At 39.3% G+C, this 26687-nt stretch overlaps 1 protein-coding gene across 3 annotated transcripts in view; it reads right to left on the bottom strand.

Moving 5' to 3' along the window:
• DCAF5 (DDB1 and CUL4 associated factor 5) overlaps positions 1-26687 on the bottom strand; it is a 93455-nt gene that overhangs the window by 47816 nt on the left and 18952 nt on the right. For 2 of the 3 annotated variants that reach the window (XM_061429233.1, XM_061429231.1), the window contains exons 2-5: positions 19715-19858; positions 17173-17209; positions 16088-16227; positions 14209-14338 (exon numbers count right to left, since the gene is read on the bottom strand). In XM_061429233.1, the coding sequence (XP_061285217.1) occupies positions 14209-14338; positions 16088-16227; positions 17173-17209; positions 19715-19826 (419 nt within the window). In that variant the 5' untranslated portion in view covers positions 19827-19858. The remainder of the gene's footprint in view (positions 1-14208; positions 14339-16087; positions 16228-17172; positions 17210-19714; positions 19859-26687) is intronic. The other variant, XM_061429232.1, reaches the window with a different exon arrangement.

Here is a 26687-nt window from a genome sequence, read left to right on the forward strand (position 1 = left end):
GTATTTTTATTTTTTTTTATTTATTTATTTTTAAAAATGATTGTGCTGCACACGTGCCTGCAGGATCTAACTTCCCCAACCAAGGACTGAATCTGGGGCCACAGTAGTAAAAGTACTGAGTCCCAACCACTGGACTGTCAGGGAAATCCCTAGCACATCTTCCTTAACCATTTCTTTTATGCAAGTTGGAAGGGGAAGAACCTGGGCTTTCAGGTACTGCAGAGCCTCTAATCACCACCTTCCAGAACAGGGGCATCACACCCAGAGCTGAAGTGATCTACAGCCCATGTTTTTGTCTTTGGCTCAGGGGATCCCAAAAGCCACATATAACCAACCAAGATCTCAACGCTATACAAGATCTCAAAACGAATTAAAAGGCAGTGCCAGAACAGATTTGTCCTAGGACACTTGTGATTTTTCTGTAGAATTAGGGACTCAGCATTCAGTCATATCAGTTCATCAGATGATTTGCTTATTCAAAAAATCCCGCTTTACTGCAAGCTGTGGAAAACAGAGAAGGGTTTTATAAGCAGTCATTTAATCTTCATCCTAAGATATTAATGGCTCTACCTTCTGACAGATGTTACAAAGCATCAGCCCTGACCTCACAGTGTAGAAAGCTGGAGGGAGAGTTTAATGAATACAGGTTGGTAGGAGGAAGAAAAAAGTCAGAGGAAGGCGGGAGACTGAGATGGCAGTTGCTACAGCAACGTAAGGGTGCAGAAGGAGTGGGTGGGAATACAGGCAGGTAAACAGGCAGTCCCTGATGGCAGAAGAAGAAACTAGGTGGGTGTGTTGACTGTCAGAGAACTAGGCCACAAAGCCAGAGGGCTGTTAAAGGGGAAAGAGGCAAAGCCTAGAAAAAATGCTAAGCAGAAGAGGGTTTGAAAATAAAAATCACAATTTGATCCCTTCTACGAGAACACTTATGCAAACAGTGGAAAAGAGGAAGAGAGGAATGCAATGGGAAGGCCAAAGTGCTGACTGATGAGACGTGATTATAGGAAGACAGCCTGTTTCATATAGGAGCCGCTTACTGAGAGTGTCCAAAAACCAAAGTCAGTTCTAGTTGGCAAAAATATAAATGCCTTAAGATAATGGTTTCCAAACGTTTTTATAGTAACCCTTTATAATAAGCTTATTTTATACTGTATTCCAGTACACCCACGTTTATTTAGTATAAATTCATTAAACAACTTGCCATCTAATGTGAGCAGTGCACTGATTTTCCATTTTGTATTTAATAAATACTTGTGACCACCTAAATCAATTCCATGGCCCTATGGATTACTGAAAGAGTTTCCTATCTTGTCTTCATGCCTCTACTCTTGGCCCATGCTTCAGTTCATTCTGAATATGACAGCCAGAGGGATGCTGAACCATGAGTCAGACTGTACCATTCATTTGCCAGTGGATTTCAACCAGGTTAAAACTCAAACTCTTTATAATCCCAACAGAGATCCTAGACACCTCTCCCCACCAATCCCTCATGTCTGACTCTACCTCCTGGCACTCTTTTTCCCTTACCCTACTTCAACCACATGATGCCTCCTTAGAACACATCAAACATCTGCTTCAGGGTCTTTGTACTTGCAAATTCTGAGGGAATGTTTCTCCCCAGATATGAACATGGTTCATTCATTTACTTCTTTACTCAAATATCCTCCTCAATTAGTCTGTTCTGATACCCAATGCAAAAATGGAACTTCCCCAATGCTCCCTGTCTCACTTGCCTGTTTAGTTTCTACTAATGAATCACCATCTTACATACCATTTATTTTGTTTCTTATTTGTCCTTTCCCACTACACTATCACCTTGTATACCACTTCCTATGCATTCCAAGTGCTTAAACAGTGCCAGACATGTACCAGCATTCAATAAATAGATGCTGCATGATCTAATGGATCATGAGCAGCAATCTGAAATACTCTGACTTTACAACATTTAAAAAAAAGGCTCCACAAAGGTTTTACCTGGCTCCTGACATTTGTCTGCTCACAAAACCTAATCTTGAGAGGGAAGCAACAGAACAGGAGAAAAATCAAAGAAACAGCAGGAGGCTTGGAGAACATCTAAGTCAAAGTTTTCTATTACAGCAAAGAACTGTGGACCAGAACGTAAAATAATTTGCCAGTGACCACTCAGGTATTCTCTGCACTGACACCACCACACATCCTTTAAATGAGTCAAATTTATGTACCTGCTAATAAGTAGTCAACAAGAAGGAATAGTTTAACAGGTAAACACGTATCTTAATTATATCTTGTACTTTAAAGCAAGTTTCTGGTATTTGTAGGATAAAAGTTCAAAAGGAAAATTAATAGTCAAACTTTAGGAAGTCAATTACAAACTAAAAAAAAAAAGAAAATTCATTTACCCCTTTTCAGAAAGTAGACAGTGAATTCTATAGGCTTTGAACACATGCCCTACCCAATCATATCTAAAATTAGATAGTGATAAACATTTAGTTTGATGGATATACTGAGAACAATAAGAAGATATGTCAATCAAACTATAGCATTTAGTTAATTTATTTTTATACCTTTCACTTTATTTTCTAAGTTTTCCTACAATGAACATACACTTCTGTAACCAGAAGAAAATACCTTATTCTAAAATGTCATCTCAAACATACTCCTTCTTTAATTAAGGGACCATAGAAGATAGCTTTGAGGGAAGTATGAGAGAGCAGAATTTAAAGAGCTTAACTGAAATTTCAGATAATATGCTGCCCTACAGGATTCTGGTGCAGATGCAAATCTGAAATTAAGCCATTGTTCTAAATTCTTTAAAAGACAGTTAAAAATTTGCAAAGGACTCTAAAACTACCAGTGTCCCTCACCATCCTTCTCAATGAAGGCAAATAATATCCCTCCTTTGAAAGGATTTTAAGTAATAAACATGCCCCACCTTGGTTAGCACTGGACACAGTACCAAGTTAGATCTGAAACTATACTTAGTTTGGTTTCTCTTTGCAGATACACCATCCCACTTTCCAGGTACCTATAAATAAATGGCAAAGTGTATTACTGGAATAAAAAACAAATTCAAAGTATTTTATGTAGAATCCAGAAACATTAGCAAGGTTCCTGGAAAGTCTTCCATACACGGGTAATTCATGGATAAATGAAGCCAAGATTATTCAGAGTATACCAAGATATCCCTGTCTAAAATACGTGACTCACAACAGATAAAGTACAAATGATCAAACCTAAGATCACAAAATAAAAAGTTCAAACTATGAAGAATTCACTGATTCTTCAGTGATTCTTAAAAGAATCAGATCACAACAGATACCCTTGAAGAAGCAACACGTTTTTCATCAAATTTAATTTCCAAAATGTTTACATATACATTGTATCAATTAACCCTTACAATCACCCTATAAGGTGGACAGTGAAGGTAACATTATTTTCATCTCAAACTGGAGGAGACCTAGGTCCTAAATGTTTATATGGCCTGGCCCTGACCATACAAAAAATAAGAAGCAGAAATAGGGCCAACAAGTTGTTTTCTGCTTCTTGGTTCAACAAGATTTCACTGACTACGTGGTGGAGATGAATTATTCCACACAGCAAAAAGAACAGCATCAGATGACAATACATCAAGGCCAGAAGGATTCATCTAAGTAATTCACCTCAGATCCTTCCCTGTAGTTCAGTAACTCATATATATATAACTCATATATGCATGCCTTTACTGAATAACCATTTATTGAAAACCTAGCTATTCTAGATACTATGCTAAGCACATGGATTTAAAGATGAAATAAGATGGAAAAGACATCCTCAAGAATTAATGAAGGACAAGAAAGCCAGCAGTTTTCCTTCTATAATATGAACAACGTTGTAATAAGGGGAATATGTGCTGTGCAAAACATAGGGAGAATATCTAGGAGCAGTCACAAAAGACTTCCTAGAAGAAAAATCTAAGCTGACTCTTCACAGAGAGAGAGAGATGACTCAAGTTCTTAACTGGCAAAAGAAACAAGATAAATCTGGATATGTTAATACATGGATAAATTCCCAAAACATACTGATGGGTGAAATAGTCAAGTTGTAGAATAACTGCATAGCAGTACATCATCCGTGTGAAAAACATACCTCCATATAGAAACAAAAATCATGTATTTTCTACAGGTACATGTATAAGCATATAAAATCAAAGAAAAAGTTCTGGAAGCATATACAAACATTCATTACCCTCAGGAAAGAGGGCAGGAGACCAGGATTGGAAGTAGTCAAGAGGAATTTTAGCCTTATTCATAGTTTTAAAAGGGGAATGCTATTATGTATTACTTACATTTAACGTTTTGTTTTGAAATAATTATAGATTCAGAGGAATCTAGGGTTCCCTGGTGGCTCAGATGAAAGAATCTGCCTGCAATGCAGGTGACCCAGGTTCAGTCCCTGGGCTGGGAAGATCCCCTGGAGAAGGGAATGGCAACTCACTCCTGTATTCTTGCCTGAAGAATTCCATGGACAGAGGAACCTGGCAGGCTACAGTCCATGGGGTCACAGAGGCAGACATGACAGAGTGACAGTCATTCTCAGAGGAATTTGCAAAGAAATTTTCTTATAAAAAGAGTTTGCAAAGAATAAAAATCATATGATCATCTCAACAGAGATGCAGAAGAAGCTTCTGACAAAACTCAACAACAGTTTATAATAAAACTCTCCAGAAGTGGGTGTAAAGCGAACATATCTCAACATAATAGAGGCCATATATGACAAACGTACAGCTAATATCATACTCAACAGTGAAAAGTTCAAAGTTATTTCCTCTAAGATCAGGAACAAAACAAGAATGGCCACTCTTGCCACTTTTATGCAGCATAGTTTTGAAGACCTAGCCACAGCAATCAGAAAACAAAAAGAAATAAAAGGGAACCCAAATTGGAAAGGAAAAAGTAACATAGTCACTGTTTGCTAATAATAGGATACTATATACAGAAAATCAAGAAGGTTCTTTGAACCCTTTACCCAGACTCTCCCAGTGTTACCACCTTGCATGACTAGTATGATATCAAAACCAGGAAATTTACATTGGTACAATCTATAGAGCTTATTCAGATTTTGTCAGCTATACATGCACTCATTTGTGTGTGTGTTGCTCTATGCAATTGTATCACGTGTATAACTTCAAGTAGTCACCACAATACTTATGTGTACCATCACCACAAGACTTCCTTTTATAGCCACATCCACCCCTTTTACCACTAAACCCTAACACCTGGCAATGACTAATTTGTTCTCCATCTCATGAATGTTACATTAGCTCATGAACGTTATATAAACGGAAGCATGCAGTATGTATCCTTTTGAGATTGGCTTTTTTATGTAGCATAGTTCACTTAAGGTTTATCCAAATTGTTGCACGTATCAACCCTTCAGTTTCTTGTTTTTTATTGCCAAGTAGTATTCTATGGTATAAATGCACTACAGTTTTCTTATTATTTTTTTAAACTACTTACAGATTGAAAAACATATGGGTAGTTTCCAGCTTTGGGTATTATGAATGAAGCTGCTATGAACATTCATGTACAAGCTGCTATATGAAAATAAGTCTTCCTCTCTCTTGGATAAACACCCAAGAGTGCAACTGCTGGGTCAGATAATAAGTTCATTTTTAATTTATAAAGGAACTACCAAAACATTTTCTAGATATTTTGTACTATTTTACATTCCTACTCACAATGTATGAGTGATTCAGTTTCTCCACATCTTCACCAGCATTACTTGTATTTTAAAAAGCTGAACTGAGAAGTCAGTCAATGTGTTTTAAAACAAAAGACAAAACCAGACATTTTTGGCTTCCTTATGGATATATACAACACTACCTATGAAATATTTTTGTAACCCCCACCAAAAAGAATCAAGCCTAAAACTGTTTCAGTCCCTAGACCCAATACCAATTTATGAAAAAAACTGAGATAAGAGGGAACATGCTAAATGATGGTATAAACATGCAATCAGTACAGCTGCCCCTTGGCATCTATGGGGGATTGGATCCAGGAACCCCACAGATATAGAACCCAAGGATACAAAGGGCCTCCTGTATAATCTAAAATGTGAGAAATTTGGTAAAATAAATAATCCAGTTTCTTTAACGAATAAGTTACAAAAGAAAAAAATGAAAAGTAGGAGTATCCAAAAACTTAGAAACCATGTCAACTAATTGCTTGGTACAGACCTTATTCAAATCTTGATCCATAAGAACCAACTGTAACATTTAGGAGGCAATTAAGGAAATGTAAACACTAAATATGCAATGGTATTAAGGAATTATTACTAATTTTTTAGGTGTGATAATAATATTATGATTTTTAAAAGAATTATCTTTTCATGGCAAGTAATATGGCAGTTATGGCAGTTCCTCAAAAAGTTTAACATAGGCTCACCATATGATCCAGCAACTACACTCTTAGGGATGGAACCCAAAGAACCAAAAACAGGTACTCAAACAAATACTTATTCATAAATCTTAATAGTAGCACTACTCAGAATAGCCAAAAGGTAGAAAAGACTCGAATGTCCATCAGTAGGTGGATAAACAAAATATGGTATATACATCCATACAACAGAAAATTATTCAGCCATAAAGAGGAATGAAAAACTGTACTGATACATGCTACAATGTGGATGAATCTCAAAAACTTTATGCTAAGTAAAAGAGGCAGACTAAAGGTCACAGCCATAGATACAGAAAGCAGATTGGTGGTGGCCAAAAACTAGGGGTGAAGTATTCTGGGGAGTAGCTGCTTCATGGGTGTGGGTTTTATTTTGGAATGATAAAAACGCTTCGGAACTAGACAGAGGTGGTAGTTGCACAACACTGTGAATGAACTAAATGCCACTAAAGTTTTCACTTTAAAATAGCTAATTTTAACTATTTAAAAGAGTTAATTTTATATCATGTGAATTTTATCTCAATTTTTAAAAAAGAATATCTTTCAGAGATACATAATAAAGTATTTACAGAGGAAATAATACAAAGTTACATGGAAATGGAATCATCTCAGTGGAAGAATAAATGAAGTAAGATTGTCCATGGGTTAATTATCGAAGCTGGGTGCTAGGTGCAATGGCGTTTATTTTACTATTTCTCAGTGTGTGTGTGAGAGAGAGAGTTTTTAAACATAAAAAGTTTTTTTAAAAGAAAAAGAGTCAAGACTTGATTTTAAAGTAAAAATGTCTACTTGATTTAGGGGACTGGTATCACCTCCCCCTGGGTAAGAGGAGTTGGGAAGTATTAAAGGGAGGCTATGAAGTGGAACATGCTTCCACAACTCCCACCCATTCACCAGGCATTCCCCAGATGCTCTGGTCTGAAACTAAGCCACTTGCTATAAAAAGGCACATTTGTGTTTGGTGAGAATGAATAGACACAGGGAAGCTCTAGCCTAAAGCCGGAGGACCCTGGGTCCAAAAGAACACAGCAGCAAACTCAACACAGATCTCTGAAAAATCACAGCTTCCACCTTGCAGGATAAGCAAAGTTGCCAAATCACCTGGGGTATGTATTAAAAAACGGCAGATTCACAGGGTCTGCCCTGGATTGACAACTCAATCTCTGGGTCTGTGCTCCAGGAAGCGTCACTTTAACAACCTCCCCGGGTGATTCTCATGCCCTCTGAAATTTGAGAATTACTGGGTTGGGATAATGGGGCCCTGGTGCCTTCTTGAAGCGAAGCTGATTCTAGAGCTCCACCTTGTGGCCCAAACACTAGAAAGCAACTTTGCCACAATTCTTGACTTCCTTACATCGCTAGTTTAACTCATTGACAACCGTTCAAAGCCCTGCAAGAACCCTTACAACCTCCTCTAAGGGTTTTTCTCTACACATGACATTTTGATCCATGCTATTACACTCAGGGAGTTAATGAAAACATTACAGAGAGCTAGCTTTGAAAATACATACTATTTCATGATGAGTGTAACACTGCACTATTTACTGAAGGTCATAACATTCTCTAAGCATTGTGCTAGGCAACAGATATAAAACATGGCCCTGTCTTTAAAAATCCACAGAAAAACATGCAAAGTAATAGTACAGATTAAGACAAGTTCTTCCTTTCTAAGAAGCAATTCCCGAGCACTAGAAAGAAAAGACATAATCTTTTATCTGGAGATAAAACATAGTCATAGTAAAGATAATCAATGATGGCAAAAACGGTGACTAAGACATGCAACATGAATGTCACAGACCCTAAGTACTTTACAGAGGCGCTGGAGAGAGGGATCCTTTCTGCCAGAAGCGAGGGAAAGCTTCATTCATTCGACATATACTCTGCACCAAAACTGGGCTAGGTGCTGGGGACACAGCGAGTAAAAAAAGGAAGGACGCTTTAAGAGAATGCAACGGAGAGATAGAGCAAGGACGTCTGCACTGATGGGCTGCCATTTGATCTTGGACCTTGAAGGGTAACTAGAATTTGAATAGGTAAAGAAAAGATAAATTCTTCTTTACCTGTGTTTGTATGTAGAGGACAAGCTACAAGGGGAAAAGGGGCACTGGCACCAGAGAAGGGGCTGACTGCTTGCTTAACAAGTTTCCATTTCGTCCATAAACCAGGTCATCCATTCATTAAAAAAAAAAAAAATTTCTTGGAGCATCCCACATTACTGGTTCTGGGGAATATGGCCATAAACAAAGATAAGAAGCAGCCTCTAGAGCTCCTGGGTAGGGGAATGGCAGAAGTATGTTTTAAGGACGTGTGCTGTGTGCCAGAAGCAAGAGCAAGTTAAGAAGCTAGCCGACACCTTAGAAGTCGACACCTTATGGAAAGAGTAATATGGACCTGAAATAGGGCAGAGGCTTTAAGAACTGAAAATAGTAGCCAGGCACTAACACAGAGCAAGGCTGGTTATGGCAGAGAAAGTAAGAAATAGAAGAGGCATATGGGACTCTGGATTTTAGCCAGGATCATTCCAAGAGTGATGGTGACATTAATAAAGAACTTAAGGAAGGAATATAGTTTCAGGGGAAAAACAAGCTTTTATTATGGGTTTAATAGACAGAACATTTGCCTGAGCACTGGATAGGTTCATATAAAAAGTAAAGATGGGTGAGTGGGAAAGAAGAGATAGAAAGCAGAGCATGAATGATTTTTTCCCCAGCCTTTGAAGCTGAACTCTTGAGCTCTATTTCCCACAACAGTATGAGCAGCCCTCAAAGGGAATGTGGCAGAGACTGCCCAGCTGTTCAGAAGACAGAGCTGCACTTAATTTGGTCTCTACAGAAGTAGGATTGGCCCAGGCCCAGAAAACACATATCTAGGCCCCAAAGCCAGGTGAGTTACTAAGAGTAAGCAAGTCCTTCTTGACGGCAGGAATTTGCATTTACTGCCCATTTACCCAACACATAAAAGCACCAGCTTATGAGGTAAGTCTGCAGGAATTCCTGGCTTGCCCTAGTTTTATTATCGAGTGGGAAAGAAACACTCTCTTTATTATCCTTGTCAAAGCAAAACATTGTTACCTGTCACAGAACTAATAGTTCCTGACAAAAACTGACAGAAACTATAAAGACACGAGAAAGGAGAGAAGTAGTGAGTGAGCAGACAGCTAAAACGGGCAATCATAATGGTGAGACAAGGAGAGTAACAGCTGGGGAAACTACACTTTTCCTTAATGCTTTGGATGTTCAAGGAGCTCAGTTCTGAAAACTGCCCAGAGGTCACTGCAATAGACCAAGCAAGACATCACAACTGGGACACTGGCAGTGATAAAGGACAGGATGGTTGTGAAAAGATACCAGCAGAAACAATTTACATGAAATGAATGAAACCTCACCCAAACTTGCAATTATACTTCTATATGTGAAGTTTTCTCTTATCCAGTCATTATACTCTAGTTACCTACCTATGGTCCACGCACGTGCACTGAAATCCCCAAAGCAAACCTTCAAATTCCAAAGACTACAGGGCCAGGGAAGTAATATAAATGAGAGGAAACCACCTGGGTTAAGACATGAAGGAGTGGTGGGACTTGTAACACATCCTAAAGGTTTTAAGAGGAACGAACCCCTGATTCAGCTTCGGCTGCTGCCATATGAGAATAAAGGTCCAATGATTTCAGGTCTTTTGACTTTTTCAAGAGATGTTAGAAATTTTGATCTTTTTCTGTGTAATTTTCTAAACACTATTATATCATGTAGGTCAATCAAAATATCCCTGTGGGTTAAATATGGCCTATGGGCACCTAGTTTACAACTTCTGTTCTAAAACTTTACAAAAGAAAAATTAATAGCATGTTCAGATTTCCAGGGTTAACAGAGCAAAAAATTTGGAAAGTCAGTGTGCAAACTGGGGCTGGGCCATAAGACAGTGAAAAGTGAGGCAGAAAGTCTAAAGGACTCAGACTTTAGAGTTGGTAGGTCTGTATTAGAAAAATTTGAGAGAATTTTGACAAAGTTTTATTTCCAGGAGGCACAGATCAAAGAAAACTAGGATATACAGGGTCCCTAACTGATTTAAAAGGGGGAAGGAAATAATACACATATACACATGTTATTTCACCTCTCTGTATGTACCTTGACTTCTCTATCATTAAAATAGGAATAACAGAATCGATTTAATAAGGCTGTCATAGGATTAAAAAGGAATTATTCATATAACTGTCATTTTCCCCAGCAAGTCATGTTTAATATATGTTAGCTATTATTTATTATTATGAGGCACCGAGAGGTAAAGTAACATGCTCAAGATCCCATGGCTATTAAGGTGTACTGCCTGGCTTTGTATCCGGGATGTACTTCAGATCCTATTCTCTAAACCATTAAGCTCTTCTGCCTCTGTTTAAATTCTGTACGAGTAAGTCAGATCAGATGATAACTGAAGTCCCTTCTAAAGCTGACACTTTATTCTAAAGGCCCGACCTCTCATCAGCTTATTTCAGGGCAGCAGTGGGATAAACAGGAACCTGTCCACACTCCTATGGGCTGCCTGCTGAAGTGGAGAGACACAGCTCAGGCTTGGGGTAGGGTAAGAAAACCACTCTAGCATGGAACTAACCCTACGGTAAGGTAGGAAGGAAAAGGTATTCAATGTGAGCCCCCTTCGTTGTTCCACGGAGATATATTTGCTTCTAGGAAGCCAGTGGACCACTCAGTTAGGCCCAGAACGCACAGATGTGCCCAAGCTACAAGCTGGAAGTTACTGAGAAGTCGGCTAAGGAACCACAATAGGCTCTAAATCAAGAATCTTTAGAACACTGAGCAACTCATCCCCTTGGGATTCAAGGGTCTCTGTGAGAACCTGGTAAAAGCTCTCCTCGTCCCTAGAAAAAAAATGCCCCATGTGCTCACTCAGATACACAAGCACATATCATTTTACCTGCGATTATAAGGGCTCATAAATTCTCAAAAATCTCTCCCTAGACATTAAAGTACCCCTGAAATAGATCATCTCTCCTGTTCTATTCTATTAATCTCCTGTTCTCCCAGGTGATTCAGAAGTGTCCCAAGATTTGGGGGCTGGGGTTTCCAGGCAGCTGTGTTAGGAGACAAATCATCCACTGCAACGCAGCATAATTAATCCCACATGGAAAAGACAAAGGGCTGTCTCTTTTTGCCCACACCAACTTGTACTAAGAAAGTTCAAACGGAAAAGAACTGCACTTTAATCCCCAAACACTAGAGGATGTGGAGAACAGGACCCCAAGAATATCTCATAGCTGTTTTCTGCCTCATATCCATAAAATTACACAGAACCTTAGAAAAGATTAAATAAACAGGTAAAAACATCCTAGTCTCCACAGCACTGTGCTCTTCCTTTTACTCCAAGAAAGGAATCAGTCAAGAATGCCAATTAGCTTTACTAGATGACTTTTATCCCATATGGGCTTTGAAAACTATAGGTTGCCAAAGAAACCACATAACCTTATGCACAAATGACGTAATCAAAACAAGAACATAGTATTTTCCCCCATAAGACTTGTAACAGTTTAGGTGTTAATGAAGGACTATTAACGAAGGACTACGTGTTAATGAGATACATGTGGTCTTGTGCAGTTGAGAGATTTGTAAATCAGCGTAGCCTTTCTTGGTGGTGGGAAAATTTGACAATTTTTATTTTAAAAAGATGTAAAAACATCCATTCTTTGTCTGATGCAGCAATTCCCTAGATATTTTGCAGAGGTAGGCCAAATATGTGTGACCAGGGTCAGTGAAACATAGTTTATAATGGCCCAACAGGAAATAAGAAGTCTGGTTGTTGGGTACATCACATGAGTGGAAAACTAAGTAGCCATCAACAGAATATGCTAGATCTGTTATGTGCTGATATGAAAAAAGCTGCAAGACATATTATTAATTGAAAAAAGACGCTGGAAACAAGGTATCATTATGTGGTTCTTTTAGTTTAAATTCTTCTAAGGATATGTATTCTTTATGCTAGTCATATGCATTAAATTTTGTTCTTGACAGATACCTAAGAAACTGTTCACTGTAGTTACTTTTGGAGAAAGTGACCAGAGACCAGCAAGAGAAGAACGGTACTGACACAAAACATTTAAAAAACATACAAGCAACAGAGATCAGCTTGAGATAGGATCCTCTTTTTATCTTTTTCTTTACATTTTTCTGGATACAGACCCTAAATTTAGTTAAGTGTTACTATAAAAATATAGCAGAAATCTCACTTAGAATTTTTTAAAGAGAAAGAAGCCATGTTTAGTGAAGGGATAAGTAGAAAGGGGAGGAGGACCCAAATACAATGCACAGTACGAAGCTGGTGGAGGAAAATCGGGAGAAACATTAACATTCAACCACCCTCTTCTCTCAAGATACTGCTGACATCATGAGCTACTCAAGCTTTCCACTGGGGATGAATAGCTCAGGCCTCACTCCAGTTGCCAGCTATTCATTCTCAGTACGGAAGATAGCAGGCTGGGAGAAAGCTGGCATCGTTAGTCCAAATTCTGCCTTTTGTGATATGGAAAAGGCAGAACAGTTGCGCCCGAAGAGCGCAAAGTGCAGAGAATGCTAAAGCTAAACACAGGAGACTGTCTTCCTGGCAGAGAACAAGCCTCCCTAAGCACACAGTGCAAAGGCACCACAGGGGTCCTGCCACTACACGCACTCCCGTGGCATGGAAAAGGAAGAGCCAGGTGCACATGCAACAGAGAGCAGGAGAAATCTCTGCTGCCCTACGGAGCCTCAGGGATCCCCACTCAACACCAGGGATCCCCTTCTGGGATCCCATAGTTCCAACCTCATCAGACTGGCCCAGAGAGAGAATTAGCTAGGACTAAAAAATCACCAAGGAAGATAATCCTCTGTGCTTAATTGCCCCTTTCATCTGAGGCCCATGAAATAAACCATAATCTTGTTTACTCTGCATGATACTCTTCTGCAATAGTGCCTTAAAGTGGGAAGTTACTACCATATGGAATTTTCAGAAAAGCTAGCAATGCATGCAAATCTTTCATAAAGCAAGGTTTGGTTTTATATGCCATAAAAGGTCATAGGTGCCATAAAAGGTCATCTCTCCCCCGTGGGATTTAAGGAACATGAAAGAGATTCCTACTTGCCCCATCCACATATTTCTCCTAATGATGTCTGATATTCCCCCGTAAGTGATTTGAATCGTCGGCTCAGAATTGCCCTAAGAGTACTCTTTAATAGTGCAAACACAGGGGACACACCCCTAACACTGCGGCGGCGGTCTTAGCCTTTACTGTTGTAGTCACTGGTCCTTTGGAGAAATGGAAAGAAAAAAAAAACTTCCTCCTCACAAAAACACACTTAGGTGAATACACAATATAATTCCCATGCAATTTGGGGATTCACAATTCTCCTGAAGTTCATATCCCCTTCAGTCTGGGGTTAAGAATCCCCAGTTCAGTAGTAATGAGTTTAATAAATCACCATAATTCCCCTTCCATGCATCTGGGGAACCATGGACCTAAAGATAGAAGGTAGTGCTAAAGCAAGGCTTTCCCACTGCAAAGTTTGCCTAGAACTGATCCTGTCTAGAGCCTAGACTACAATTTATGACTTTTCCTTAGCAAGGAGTGTGGATATCTCACACTGCCTGCCCCTTGGGAATAGAGTTCTCCTGGCTTCAGAGAAACCCGGATACATTAGGAGATGTCCAACCGAGATCAACTGCCAACCAGCTTCCCACAACACATGCTGGCTGATTATATTTCTTGAGAGTTCAGGCAGGGAAAAGCGGTAACACCTTCTGAATAAAAGGAGCTCACCTCTGAGGTTTTCGAATATCCCAGAGTCCCACTCCTTCCTTCGAATTGGCTGTGGCCAATAACCTGGGCTCCACAGGGTTAAACATGACACTGTGAAAGGCTGATGGATAGTTGGCCAGGCAGAAGGGCTCTGTGAAGAGAAAAATTCTGATCAGTCCACTTCAGGCACTTCTGGGCCAATGGCAGGTAGACAGGAGGAGTGTGAAGGCAAGGAAGAGCACAGCCTTAACAACTACCGCTAGCATGCTTACTCACAAAGTCCCCACAAGTCCTGGCACACACCCTCTGTACACAGAAAGTCTGAACACAGCAACTTAAACACATATGCACGAAGTTTAAGCTATAATACTGAGAAATACACATAGCACCTATTTAGATCCCGTAACAAAACACAAATGGTCATTGTAACCAGGAAGGTAAGCTGTTTCACAGTAAGTAAAATTGAATTCCTCATGAGCTAAAAAAAATTCACACTCAATTACTGGTAGTAGTATTATACCTTAATCCAAATTTACCAGCTTTAGAAATTAAGTTTTATAACTATATAGACTTAAAATAACAGTGCAGTTTTTCCTTCTGGCAATACTGTTCCCTAAATTGAAAAGAAAATGGCTTCAGTCTAGAATTTTAAGATTTCATTTCCAATGTTGAATACTTCAAAAAAAAAAAAAAAAAAAGGACGTCTAATACTTGAACTTCTCTTGCGTCCAGCCAGCACCTATGTATATCAACCTCCCCTAGAAACCCTGTAGCCTCTTGCATACACTAGCTGGCTCCGGGTGAGGAAGGAGCCACTAGGCTGCCTGGGAGGACTCAATCCTGTGGAAGTTGTTTAGAAGCCGAAGGCGGAAAGCACTTCTCAGTCCATGACTCCGTACAGGCCTCTGTGGGGGGAGAGGGCACAGGGAGTGCTCAATCATCTCAGCCAGGAGGCAGTCCAGACAAAGGGGAATTTCATCTAGGAAGCAAACCATTACATTCAACCATAGATGCTGCTTTGGCTACCTTATCTTCCTGACCCTAAGAATAGGCTTCTCCTAAAGCCTGAACCTCAGTAATGAGCACAGACCAACATATTAAATGCTCCGCATATAGAATAAAGACTCAGAGCCTGCCAGACAAGGCAGGCAGGATAGTAACTTGGGTACAGAGGTATGGCGCTAACAAAGCTGCACCAAGAGTGGGGCTGTGGCTGGCACTGAAGGTATGCTGGAGAAAAGAGCCTTTGAAGATAGAGCGACTGAACTCTCTCTGCAGGAAATGAGCTGAAAAGGTGAATTTCCTGAAGAACTTCAGAGAAAGTCAACAAGACAAATTCTTCATTTTACATTTCAGAGATGCAAAGAAAACATTCAGAAGAGGAACTCACCCAGACAATCCCCCTTAAACAGAGTGTATCTGCTATAATTTTAAGTTTCTATACACAGTTAAGGTGAGGGTCTGTGGTTCTTCCAGCAAAATAACAACCTTGGAACTAGGATGCAACAAAGTGCACGATGCCCCCACTCTCTTAAATAACCAAGAACATGCGCATTTCAGCACCATGCACACAGCCGGCCCTTGTGGCTCCCCTCCACTAATGAGGCACCACACATTCTATTCCTTGGGGCTACCTCGCAACAAGACACTGTGGTGTTTACACCACTGCAAAGGTCTGTGGACCACAAGTGACTGGAAGAGGACTGGCAAAGGTGCCTCACTTCTGACTACTGGGGGGTAGGATGGGACCTCCAGAGACACACATTTATGTCCCCATGAGAGTTTCCTCTCCCTTTACAGCACTTCTGCCCAGGTTACTCAAGTCATAAACTGGATCTGTGATGAAGCTGATATCAAACTCTGCAGCACAGTCCAGCTACGTTGTGCACAGGGGCCCTACCTCCATGGGGAGATTCCCGGATGTCCCAGATGAGAACCCGGCCATCATCGGAGGAGCTGGCGAAAATGTTGTCATTCACAGGGCTCACTGACAAGCCATACACCGCATCTTCATGAGCGAACACATCTAAGGTCTCACTGCTGAGAGACAGAGAGCAGAGAGAGGCACACAGGCACACACACACACACAAAAATAGTGCAGAGTCCCAGCCCTCTAGTTCCTAGAATGAAGCTCTCTTCATTTCCAGGAGAAAGCCAACCCAACTAAACCCCCAAAAAATACCTACTTTTTTACTAAAAAGTAGGTATTCAACTTTCAGGTTAAAAGAAAAAGGTATTATTAAAGAGACAAGACCTCACAACAAGTTTGTTTTTTGCCCTGAGTGTATTTAAAAGTGACTCAAGGGAATTCCCTGGCAGTCCAGTGGTCAGGACTTGGTGCTTTCACTGCCAGGGCCCAGGTTCAATCCCTGGTTGTGGAACTAAGATCCCCACTGTACTCCTCCTCACCACGTGCCCACCAAAAAAGTGACTCAACATATGAGTTTCATGTTTTGACTTACTACAGACTGCATCTGCTTGTGTACAGACTTGGGGAGTGGTGCTGGATTTCCAAAAAGTGAGGGAAAACAATAAAGCAGCCCTGATGCCAGCAAGGGAAGAAGAGGAATTCCTGATGTCTGGCATGTGAGAAAATGCATGGCCCAAAGCCAGGCTGCCTCAGTTCAGATCCTAACATCACTTGACCTTAAGTTACCTAACATCTCCATGCCTCAGTTTTCTAATTGAGATCATAATAGTACTGCCTCATAAAATTACTGTGAGGGTTAAGTGTTTCCTTCCCTTCTAACCTTGCCCTTTAAAATTTCACCAGAAAACTATAATTTTATAGCAACTTTGTAAATCTTTTTATAAATCAAAATTTAGTTTGAAAACTATTACCGAAATCTTTTTTTCAGCAAAAGACAGTTGATTTTATGCTATTTACTTCAAAAAAAGAAGAACTATTTTGGTCTAAAGAGATAACTGCCTTTCTTCATATGAAAAACAGAGTTAATCACTTTCACATATCAACAATCTATTTACCTTTCAACATCATGGAGGATAACTTGCTCATCATTTCCTGTAAGGGAAAAAGGAGACATTTGACAATTCCTGCAAAGTGGTCCCGTTCATATTACAATTCAGTATGTTAAAGATTTCAGGGAAAACAAATGGACAAAGTCAGTGTTAATAAAAATTAAGAGTGCTAATTAGAAAAAAGGTTTATAAAAATCATTAAGGATAGAATATACTTATAGAGAATTTTAAAAAGCATAATAGCAACTAGAAATAACAAAATAACAATCTCCAAAATGCATTATCCAATGATTAAAAAAACAAAACAATGGCTCTTCAGGAAAAGAGTAAGTGATCATTGGCAAATCAATCAACTACTCCAAGCTATGTTTTTTTCATTTGTTCTTTTTTTTTTTTTTAAACAAAACATTCATTATCCGTGAGACCTGGAATAATATGTTACTTTTCTATGTCTCAGCACAACAGGAATAATTGTGTCTACTTCATAGTAGTTGTGAAGATAATAGTGTAAAAGCATTCAGACTAGAACTAGGCCCCCCAACAAATGTTTGCTACTATTCACATCCTCATCTTTTATAACATTAAAATTTAATGATGATTTAATTAAAATTGGATGATGATGATGATACTAAATGAAGGGAAAGTTTTTATCCACAACTTTTTTCTCTTGCATTCTCTTTATTCCATCAAGGCATCTACGAATACTATACATTCATGATATGTATAGTCCTGCCTTCAAGTGGTTTATACAGCTAACAAATAAAAACTCCAAAATGAAGACAGCAAAAAAATTTCCCACTCTATGCTAAAAGTATAAGCAGTAGAGATGTGGCTAGGTCATCTTAAAGTCCTCCCTGTAACTCTATTGTGGGTTCATATGAAGTACATCAAACCCGTGTTAATGCCTTATAGGTAACAGGCCCAGTGTGAAGTGATGAGGATCTGAGAGGAATAAGTGAGGAATTCACAGTCTACCTGCACGAACAATTAACAGTGATAAGATGGGTTATCTTATAGTGATATGCTCTACCATGGGAACACAGATAAAGGGGCAATTGTGTCCTTTATGAGCAGGGTGAAAGTACATGGCAAATATGTTTTTATGGGAAAGGAGACACTTGAATAGAAACTCAGAATTCTAACCGATGGAAGGCTTAGGGTAATTGGTGGGGTTGGACAATGATTATGGCCTGTGGAAAAACAGTAATGGCACTTAAGATGGCAAGTGACTTAGGAATCTAGAGCACAAGATGCGGGGGAGGAAAATGAGGCCAGGCAGGGAGACTGGGTTCAGACTTTATCCTGTGGACAGACACTGAAGGTCAAAGGTTCACAGGACTGATTCAACTTTTCAAAGAAAACTTGTATAAGCAATGAGTAAGAAGATACTGGTAGCAGAAATCACAGAAGGACACTACAGTAGTCTAGGCCAAAACTGAGGACCTGAATCAGAGTAGTAGGTACAGCAACAGAACAGAAACTAAAGGATGAATATGAAGCTTTCAAAACATTAATAGCTGGTGACTTATGAGATGTAAAAATGACAGAAAGGCACGTTTGGTGCTGATTTTGAGATTTCTATTAGATTGAACCATATAAAATTGTCATTGTTGTAGGCTGAAAATGCTTCAATGTCAGCGGTTCCTTAAAAGTTAAACCTAACAATTTAGATAATTACTTGAATGGTGATAATAACTGAGAAACGGAATCCATGAAACAAGAGGAAGTATTTGTGCAGGTGAGAAGAACTAAAATCTTAGTTTTAGATCTGCTGCATTTAAACTACTTTTGGAACACAAGGTAGATATCCAGTGGGAAAATCTGCAGCGCAGAAGAGAAAGTGTCAGTCGCTTAATCATGTCCGACTCCTTGTGATCCCATGGACTGTAGCCCACCAGGTTCCTCTGTCCATGTAATTCTCCAGGCAAGAATACTGGAGTGGATTGCCAGTCCTTTCTCCAGGGGATCTTCCCAACCCAGGGACTGAACCCAGGTCTCCTACACTGCAGGAAGATTCTTTACTGTCTGAGCTACCATGGAAGCAGAAGAGAGGTCAGGCCTAGAAATGTAGTGGTCAGACAGGAGTGTGATTGATGGATGCCATCAAGAGGCTGGCTTGACTGCAAGCCATTCCAGTTATACCCCAACATAACATGTTTTCAAAAAAGAGCCACTAATGGGTCATAATACCAACTGGAATCAAAACCTTTAAAATCTTTAAAAACAGAATAGGAAAAAAAAAAATCAGAGTGAGTCACACATAGTAAAGTTAAGTACTCTTTCTAATATGTATCTGTGTACCAGACTGCAATGTGAAGTTTTCTACCAAAGAAGATAGAAAGAAACAAGAGCAAAGGAGAGAAAGGACAGACAGACATTAGTCTGATATGTGTATCTAAACTGCTATCATACAGAGAAGACAAGCTATGGGAAACCAATATTTCCACAACTCAGTGGGCTAAAAGAAAGGAAATTTGGAGTAATTTTAGCACTCCTTTATCTGAAATCCCAGCCACAGTCAATTTCCCAAAATCTCCCTTCTGCTCACCTCCAGAGAATACTTTGGTGTTCCCACTGTTGAAAGCCAGGCAAAAAATGTTGGAATGATGCTCTCCTTTCAGCTGTATGGGCTTAACTCTGGAGTGGATAGCTTGTTCCATGTGCCATAGTAGAACCCGACGATCATCTCCTCCTTGAGAGGGGAGCAAGAATCTAGGGTTAAAACAGCTGGCATTTCAAGGCTGATATTTCATTTTTCCAGCCTGAATCCCATACTTTTCAAAACTGCATCTCCCCACCTCCATGAGACTCTGATGCACATAAACCCAGGACTCTATCCCCTTAATCTTCAGTGGACATGTGGCCTCTAAGTCACTCACTCTTCCCCAGGAATTACATCTTGAACAGACACACAGAAATTCCTGAATTTTCAGAGACCCAGTCATTTACACATTTCTTCATTTGCTACCTAAAATTCTTCCACTAAAGTTTCCCCACTTTTTTTCTGGTCTAACAGAACCTGAGTTGCTTTCTACTGCTTGCAAAGAACTCTAAAGAAATTATCCCCGAATTTAAAGCATAATAGTTTTCCAAAGCACTCTCCTTGATGAGATCTCATTGACTATGGGACACTAGACAAAGGATAACTGAGGAACTGCCTGTCACAGCAGCAGGATCAAGACAGAACTTGGCTCTCAAGAAGCTCGGTCCAGCTCTTTCCTCTGCACAACTCTCTATAGTCTGAGTAGAATGAGCAATATTCTACCGCATGCGCCAGCTCCTAGAGAATGAGAAGATACATGTTCTACATATTCTTTATTTTTGCAAATGCATTATACATGTCTGGAAGGATGAACAATGGACTGTTAAAAGGGTTTACTACTTCCAGGGAGTAGGATTAAAAAAGAGTTAGAACACATGTTAGAAAGTTTTTACTTTTATAGATTTGGCATGGCTTGACTCTTTATAATAAGCCTATATTATATTCCTAATAAAAATGTAACTTTCAACAGGGCAGAAAAATAGTAAGTTCTATACTTCAGCCTCCCCTTCTCCATTCAATATAATAGCTACAAATTGTATCACAATCATACAAAAGCGTACCACTAGATGCAACCACTAAATCAATAAGTCTATAAGAATTAACACAGAAAGATGACCACAGGTCTTTGTCAGGGGAAAAACATGAAGTGTAAAATAGTATGCATACCAACATCCTTTTGTGTAAAACAAATTTTTAAGAAGCTCCATGACAGCAGGAACCTTGTCAGTTTTGTTCACTGCAGACTTTCTAGCACCTAAGTGAATGCCCCAAGGAGTAGACACTGAATTAACATGCTTATGTTTGCATGTCTATGCTTGTATTTGCATATCTAGATGGCTGTAAAAGGAGTTGTTTTCAGTGGACACCACTTCTAGGCTAGGGCTACTGGGAGACTTTTCACTGTGATAAAATTTATGTAACAGAAAATGCAGCATTTTAATCATTTATGAATGTACAATTCAGTGGCATTAAGTATATTTGCAGTGTTGTGCAAACATCACCATTATCCATCTCCAGAACTTGTACATCTCCTCAAACTTTTAGTTTGAGTACTGTACCCAATATTTATTCTGTACCCAATACATGGTATCTCTCCCCAGTGCTCAGTAACCATTATTTTACTTTCTGCCTCTATGAATTTGATTACTCTAGGTACTCCCATATAAATGGAATCATGTAGTATTTGTCCCTTTGTGTACGGTTTAGTCACTTAGCATTAACATCTTGAAGGTTCATCTATATGGTAGCACATATCAGAATTTCATTCTTTGTAAGGCTGAGTAATATTTCATTACACACATATCATTTTTTTAAAGTTCATTCATCCATCTATAGATATTTAGGTTGTCTCCACCTTTCGGCTATTGTGCGTAGCATTGCTAAGAGCATATGGATGTATAAATATTTGTTCAAGCCCCTACTTTCTGTTCTTTGGGTATATACTGTTGGAAAAATCATTATGTTTTAATTATTACTTTATACCTTCCTTTACTACTTGATGTTCTGCCATAAACATACTTCCTCTTTTAGTTAAAAAAAGTAGAAAATAGAGTAACCAAATCAAACTTATTCTCCCTCCTCCAGAAAGGAAGTTGCCTTCATTCCTTGAGTTCTTTTGTTTCTTGGGATTCTTCTTCCTTCCATTGTTGGTCAAAATCAAGTTGTGTCCTCCTCCAAAGTATTTCATTTATCTACCAGAATGATCCCCTAACTATGACCCACAATGTTCTTTGTTTATGATTTGCCTAATTCAACTAGGCTGGCCTGGGATGGTTATTTAAATCCCTTATCTCTTATAAAGTTAAAGTCATGAAAATAAAGTTTGGGGGTTTGTTTGTTTTATTTTAATGGAAAATGGCATAAAGGGGTTTTCCTCCCTATTCACAGATTTGACAAGCCACGGGCACTTTAGTTCTACATAGTCTCTACTCTTTCTGATTTCCCCCACCACTTGAGGCCACAGGTCAGAGACTTGGCACTGTTTTTGCTACTCTGTATCTTAGAGAAATATTTTTCTGTGCCCACCTCTGTATCAAAAGTGCAAATTAAAAGATAAAGAGGCCCACATGTTTCTTCCACTTATTCATGTTTCTAATCTAATCTCTCTGAGCCTGACTTTCATCAAATACATACCTAGGATCAGCTTTACTCTCATGGGTTTTACGGACTATAAAGTCAACTACAAGAGAGTTAAGTAATTTGCCAAGGTAGTAACTGTAAATAAAATGGTTGGTTAATCAAGATTCAAAGGGCTTCCCTGGTGGTTCAGCTGGTAAAGAATCCACCTGCAATGCAGGAGACCTGGGTTCGATCCCTGGGTTGGGAAGATACCCTGGAGAAGGGAACAGCTACCCACTCCAGTATTCTGGCCTGGAGAATTCCATGGACTGTATAGTCCATGGGGTCACAGGACTGAGCGACCTTCACTTTCACGATTCAAAAGGAAATAGTTAAAAGACTCCATAGTCCCCACTCTCTTAACCACTATTGTAGATTGTTTGCATTACAAAACAAAAAACAAACCATAACCAACAAAGCAAATTCAGTTGATGAACAACTGAAGGGATTCTCTGCCTTGGTAGCACAACTCAAAACACAGTAGGTAAAAATAAAACAAAGGACCACAGGAATAAAAACAGAAATCAACTTAACTGGAGTTAAACAGAGGGAGCAGAGACAGGGACCAAGAAGGGACTGCCTGAAATGATAAAAGATTCTAGTAGCAACACACAAAACTGATCATGGCTTATTTCAAAGAATACACAAGAATTTCTACAAATCAGTTTTGAAAACCACTAGGAAAAGAGGCAGACATGACAACTCACAGAAGAGGAAAATACAATGGCAAATAGATATTATAGAGGATCTCAACCTCTAAAGTAATTAGAGAAATGTAAATTATAGAGCTCTTCTTTCAAAATGGCACAAAGAAATGTACAAGAATGTCCACTGCCTCACTGTTCATAATAGCAAAGAAAAAAAAAAGTAGGTAACACAAATATCCATCAATATATGAACAATAAAAACAATTGGGATGAAAATACAAATAAAATCTAAGCTCAGTGGAACCACTACCCAGCATTTAAAACGAGCTAGATACATGTACCAAAATGAATAAACTTTGAAAACCTAATTTTAAGTAATAAAAACAGGTTTCAGAAGGATATGTAAAGGAAAACATTAAGTATATATAAACATGCAAAACACCACCATATTATTTAAGAATAAACACAAACAGTAAAAGGGGACCTCAAATGTATATGTAAAATCTTGTTTCTTTTTTAAAATACTAAGATTAGAAGCAAATTCAACAAACAACCAACACACTGTCAAATTCGATATATCTCTTCCTATTTAAATATGGCATGACACTGTTATATCTTTTAGGTATAGCAATGGTATTGTGGTCATGTTAAAAAAGAAAAAAAACTTATCAGTTAAGGATGCATTCTCTAATGGGGTTAAGCGGTGAATGTCTGGAAGTTCCTTTAAAATATTCCAGAAAAAAAAATGGAGGTGAGTAGGTGATAAAATATTAATTGTTACAGATGGGTATACTACATTTTTGTATATGCTTGCACATTACCAAAGAATTTAAAATATATATATTTTAAAGATTTTTTAAAAATGTGGACCATTTTTAAAGTCTTTACTGAATTTGTTACAATATTGTATCCTTTTTTATGCTTTGGTTTTTTGGTCATGGGGCATGTGGGATCTTAGCTCCCCAATCAGGGATCACACTTCATCCCCTGTATTGAAAGGTGAAGATATAATCACTGGACCACCAGGGACATCCCTATATATTTATATATATATATTAATGTTCATGATAGAAAAAGAAAATAAAACTCTCCAGGATGCGCCGGGATATCCACAGAAAAGAAATATAACTGAGGGAACCTCTGTGTTTCATTAAGATATCAACAGGCAGCACAACCTCTCTCTGCCAGCAGCACGACCTCTCTTGAACTGCACTAGCATTAAAAAAAAAAGTTCAGTAAAAAAGGAAACAGAATATCTATACCTATGCACTCAAAGTCATAACCATTCTCAACCAAAGAATCTTCCCCTATCACCCAGATTATCTTTAATCTTCATTTTGGATTTAATTTTACAAAATAAATACTTGGGGATTTAACATGAATGGTTATTTGTAGAGTGCCTCGGGATCATGTAAAATGATGTGTTCTTAGTACCTAAAATGATAATGGCAGCCCAAGTCCACAGGAGACTGGAATCACTGAGGCAGAAACCATCCCTGTGACAGGGCCTGCTTCCTCTGCTTGCCCTCAAGGGCAGTGTCAGAAGCCGCTAGGTGCACATTCTCCCCGACCCTGCCCCATTTCCTCAGGCAAGGTATTAAGAGCCCTGTGCAAAGATAACACTTTTCAACCATGTGTTGGCAAAAAACACAAAGGATACAAACTGAGGCATTATCTGAAACCGTTGGGCTGCTTTTTAGCCAGTAGAGGGAGCAGAACAGCTGTGCCCAAATTTCTGACCCCAAAAAGCTAAGGAGAGCTGATGAAGCAAGGATAGATCAGTTTAGAACGTGAAAAAAGCTCTACAGTTTCTACAGTTCTGTCTCTGTGAGTCATCTGGTCAGTTCAAAAAGGACAGAGGTTGCCTGTACCACTTACTACCTATGTACCTTTAGACAGGTTGCTGCTGCTGCTGCTGCTGCTAAGTTGCTTCAGTCGTGTCCGACTCTGTGTGACCCCAGAGACGGCATCCCACCAGGCTCCCCTGTCCCTGGGATTCTCCAGGCAAGAACACTGGAGTGGGTTGCCATTTCCTTCTCCAATGCATGAAAGTGTAAAGTGAAAGTGAGGTCTCTCAGTCGCGTCCGACTCTTAGCGACCCCATGGACTGCAGCCCACCAGGCTCCTCCATCCATGGGATTTTCCAGGCAAGAGTACTGGAGTGGGGTGCCATCGCCTTCTCCGTCAGACAGGTTACCTCTCTAAATTGTATCCTCTCATCTGCAAAACTGAGAAAATAAGGACCTATTGTCTATAGTGTTATTGGACTTCCCTGGTGGTTCAGATTATGAAGAATCTGCCTGCAATGTGCTTGATCCCTGGGTCAGGAAGATCCTCTGGAGAAGGGAATGGCAACCCATTCCAGTATTCTTGCCTGGCAAATTCCATGGACAGAGGAGCCTGGCGGGCTATAGTCCATGGAATTGCAAAGAGTTGGACATGACTGAAGCACAAACACATGTTAGGATTAATGATAGATCTGTGTGAAAGGCTTAACCCACTGCCTGATAAATAACACAGGTAGATAAATGTTAGCTAATGTGTTAGCTAATTATTATGCTATTTGAACTAAAACAATAGCTAACATCAGTTAAACCTACTCTGGGTGAGGGACTATCCTAAGGGTTTTACATGTAGTGGATCTTCTAATCCTCTTAATAACCCTATGAATCAGGTATTATCCAGATGAAACTACAGAAAAACTAAGTAACCTGAAGGCACACAGCAACCAAAAATGTGAGCTGGGATCTGAATCCAGGTAATCTGTCTCCAGAGATGGTGCTCCTTACCACTATACAATCCAGCCTCTCAAGTACACAGAGGCTAGTCAGCAAAGCAAACGAGTGAAACTTGCCAGATTAAACAGCAAAGGAGAGATTACACAACTTTGTTTAAAAGAAAGCCACTACTAGGCCAGAGGAGTACAGGCTTAAGTCATATCTCCCAATGGTTTAAGAGAAGACAGCACCTTGATTTTCGCAGGCTGAGTGCAGGCTTCAGTGCAGGCTGCATGCAATTAGCCAATGGAGAGGTTAAAACTGGGTGATTTGTCCAAGGTCACAAAACTGGGGTCGAATGGCAGTTCCCAAATTAGGGAACTCTTTCAAGAGAAGACTCGACACATGGACATCACCAGATAGTCAATATCGAAATCAGACTGATTATATTTTTTGGAGCCAAAGATGGAGAAGCTCTATACAGTCAGCAAAAACAAGAGAGGGAGCTGACTGTGTCTCAGATCATGAACTCCTTATTGCCAAATTCAGTCTTAAATTGAAAAAGTAGGGAAAACCACTAGACCATTTAGGTATGACCTAAATCAAATCCCTTAAGATTATACAGTAGAAGTGACAAATAGATTCAAGGCATTGTATCAGATAGAGTGCCTGAAGAACTATGGATGAAGGTTGGTGACACTGTACAGAAGACAGGGATCAAGACCATCCCCAAGAAAAAGAAATGCAAAAAGCCAAACTGGCTGTCTGAGGAGGCCTTACAAATAGCTGTGAAAAGAAGATAAGGGAAAAGCAGAGAAAAAAAGGAAAGGTATACTCATTTGAATGCAGAGTTTCAAAGAATAGCAACAAGAGGTAAGAAAGTCTTCCTCAGTGATCAGTGCAAAGAAATAGAGGAAAACAATAGAATAGGAAAGATGAGAGATCTCTTCAAGAAGATGAGAGCTACAGAGGGAACATTTCATGCAAAGATGGGCA

Source organism: Bos javanicus, chromosome 10 (assembly GCF_032452875.1).
Source record: "Bos javanicus breed banteng chromosome 10, ARS-OSU_banteng_1.0, whole genome shotgun sequence".
NCBI lineage: Eukaryota > Metazoa > Chordata > Mammalia > Artiodactyla > Bovidae > Bos > Bos javanicus.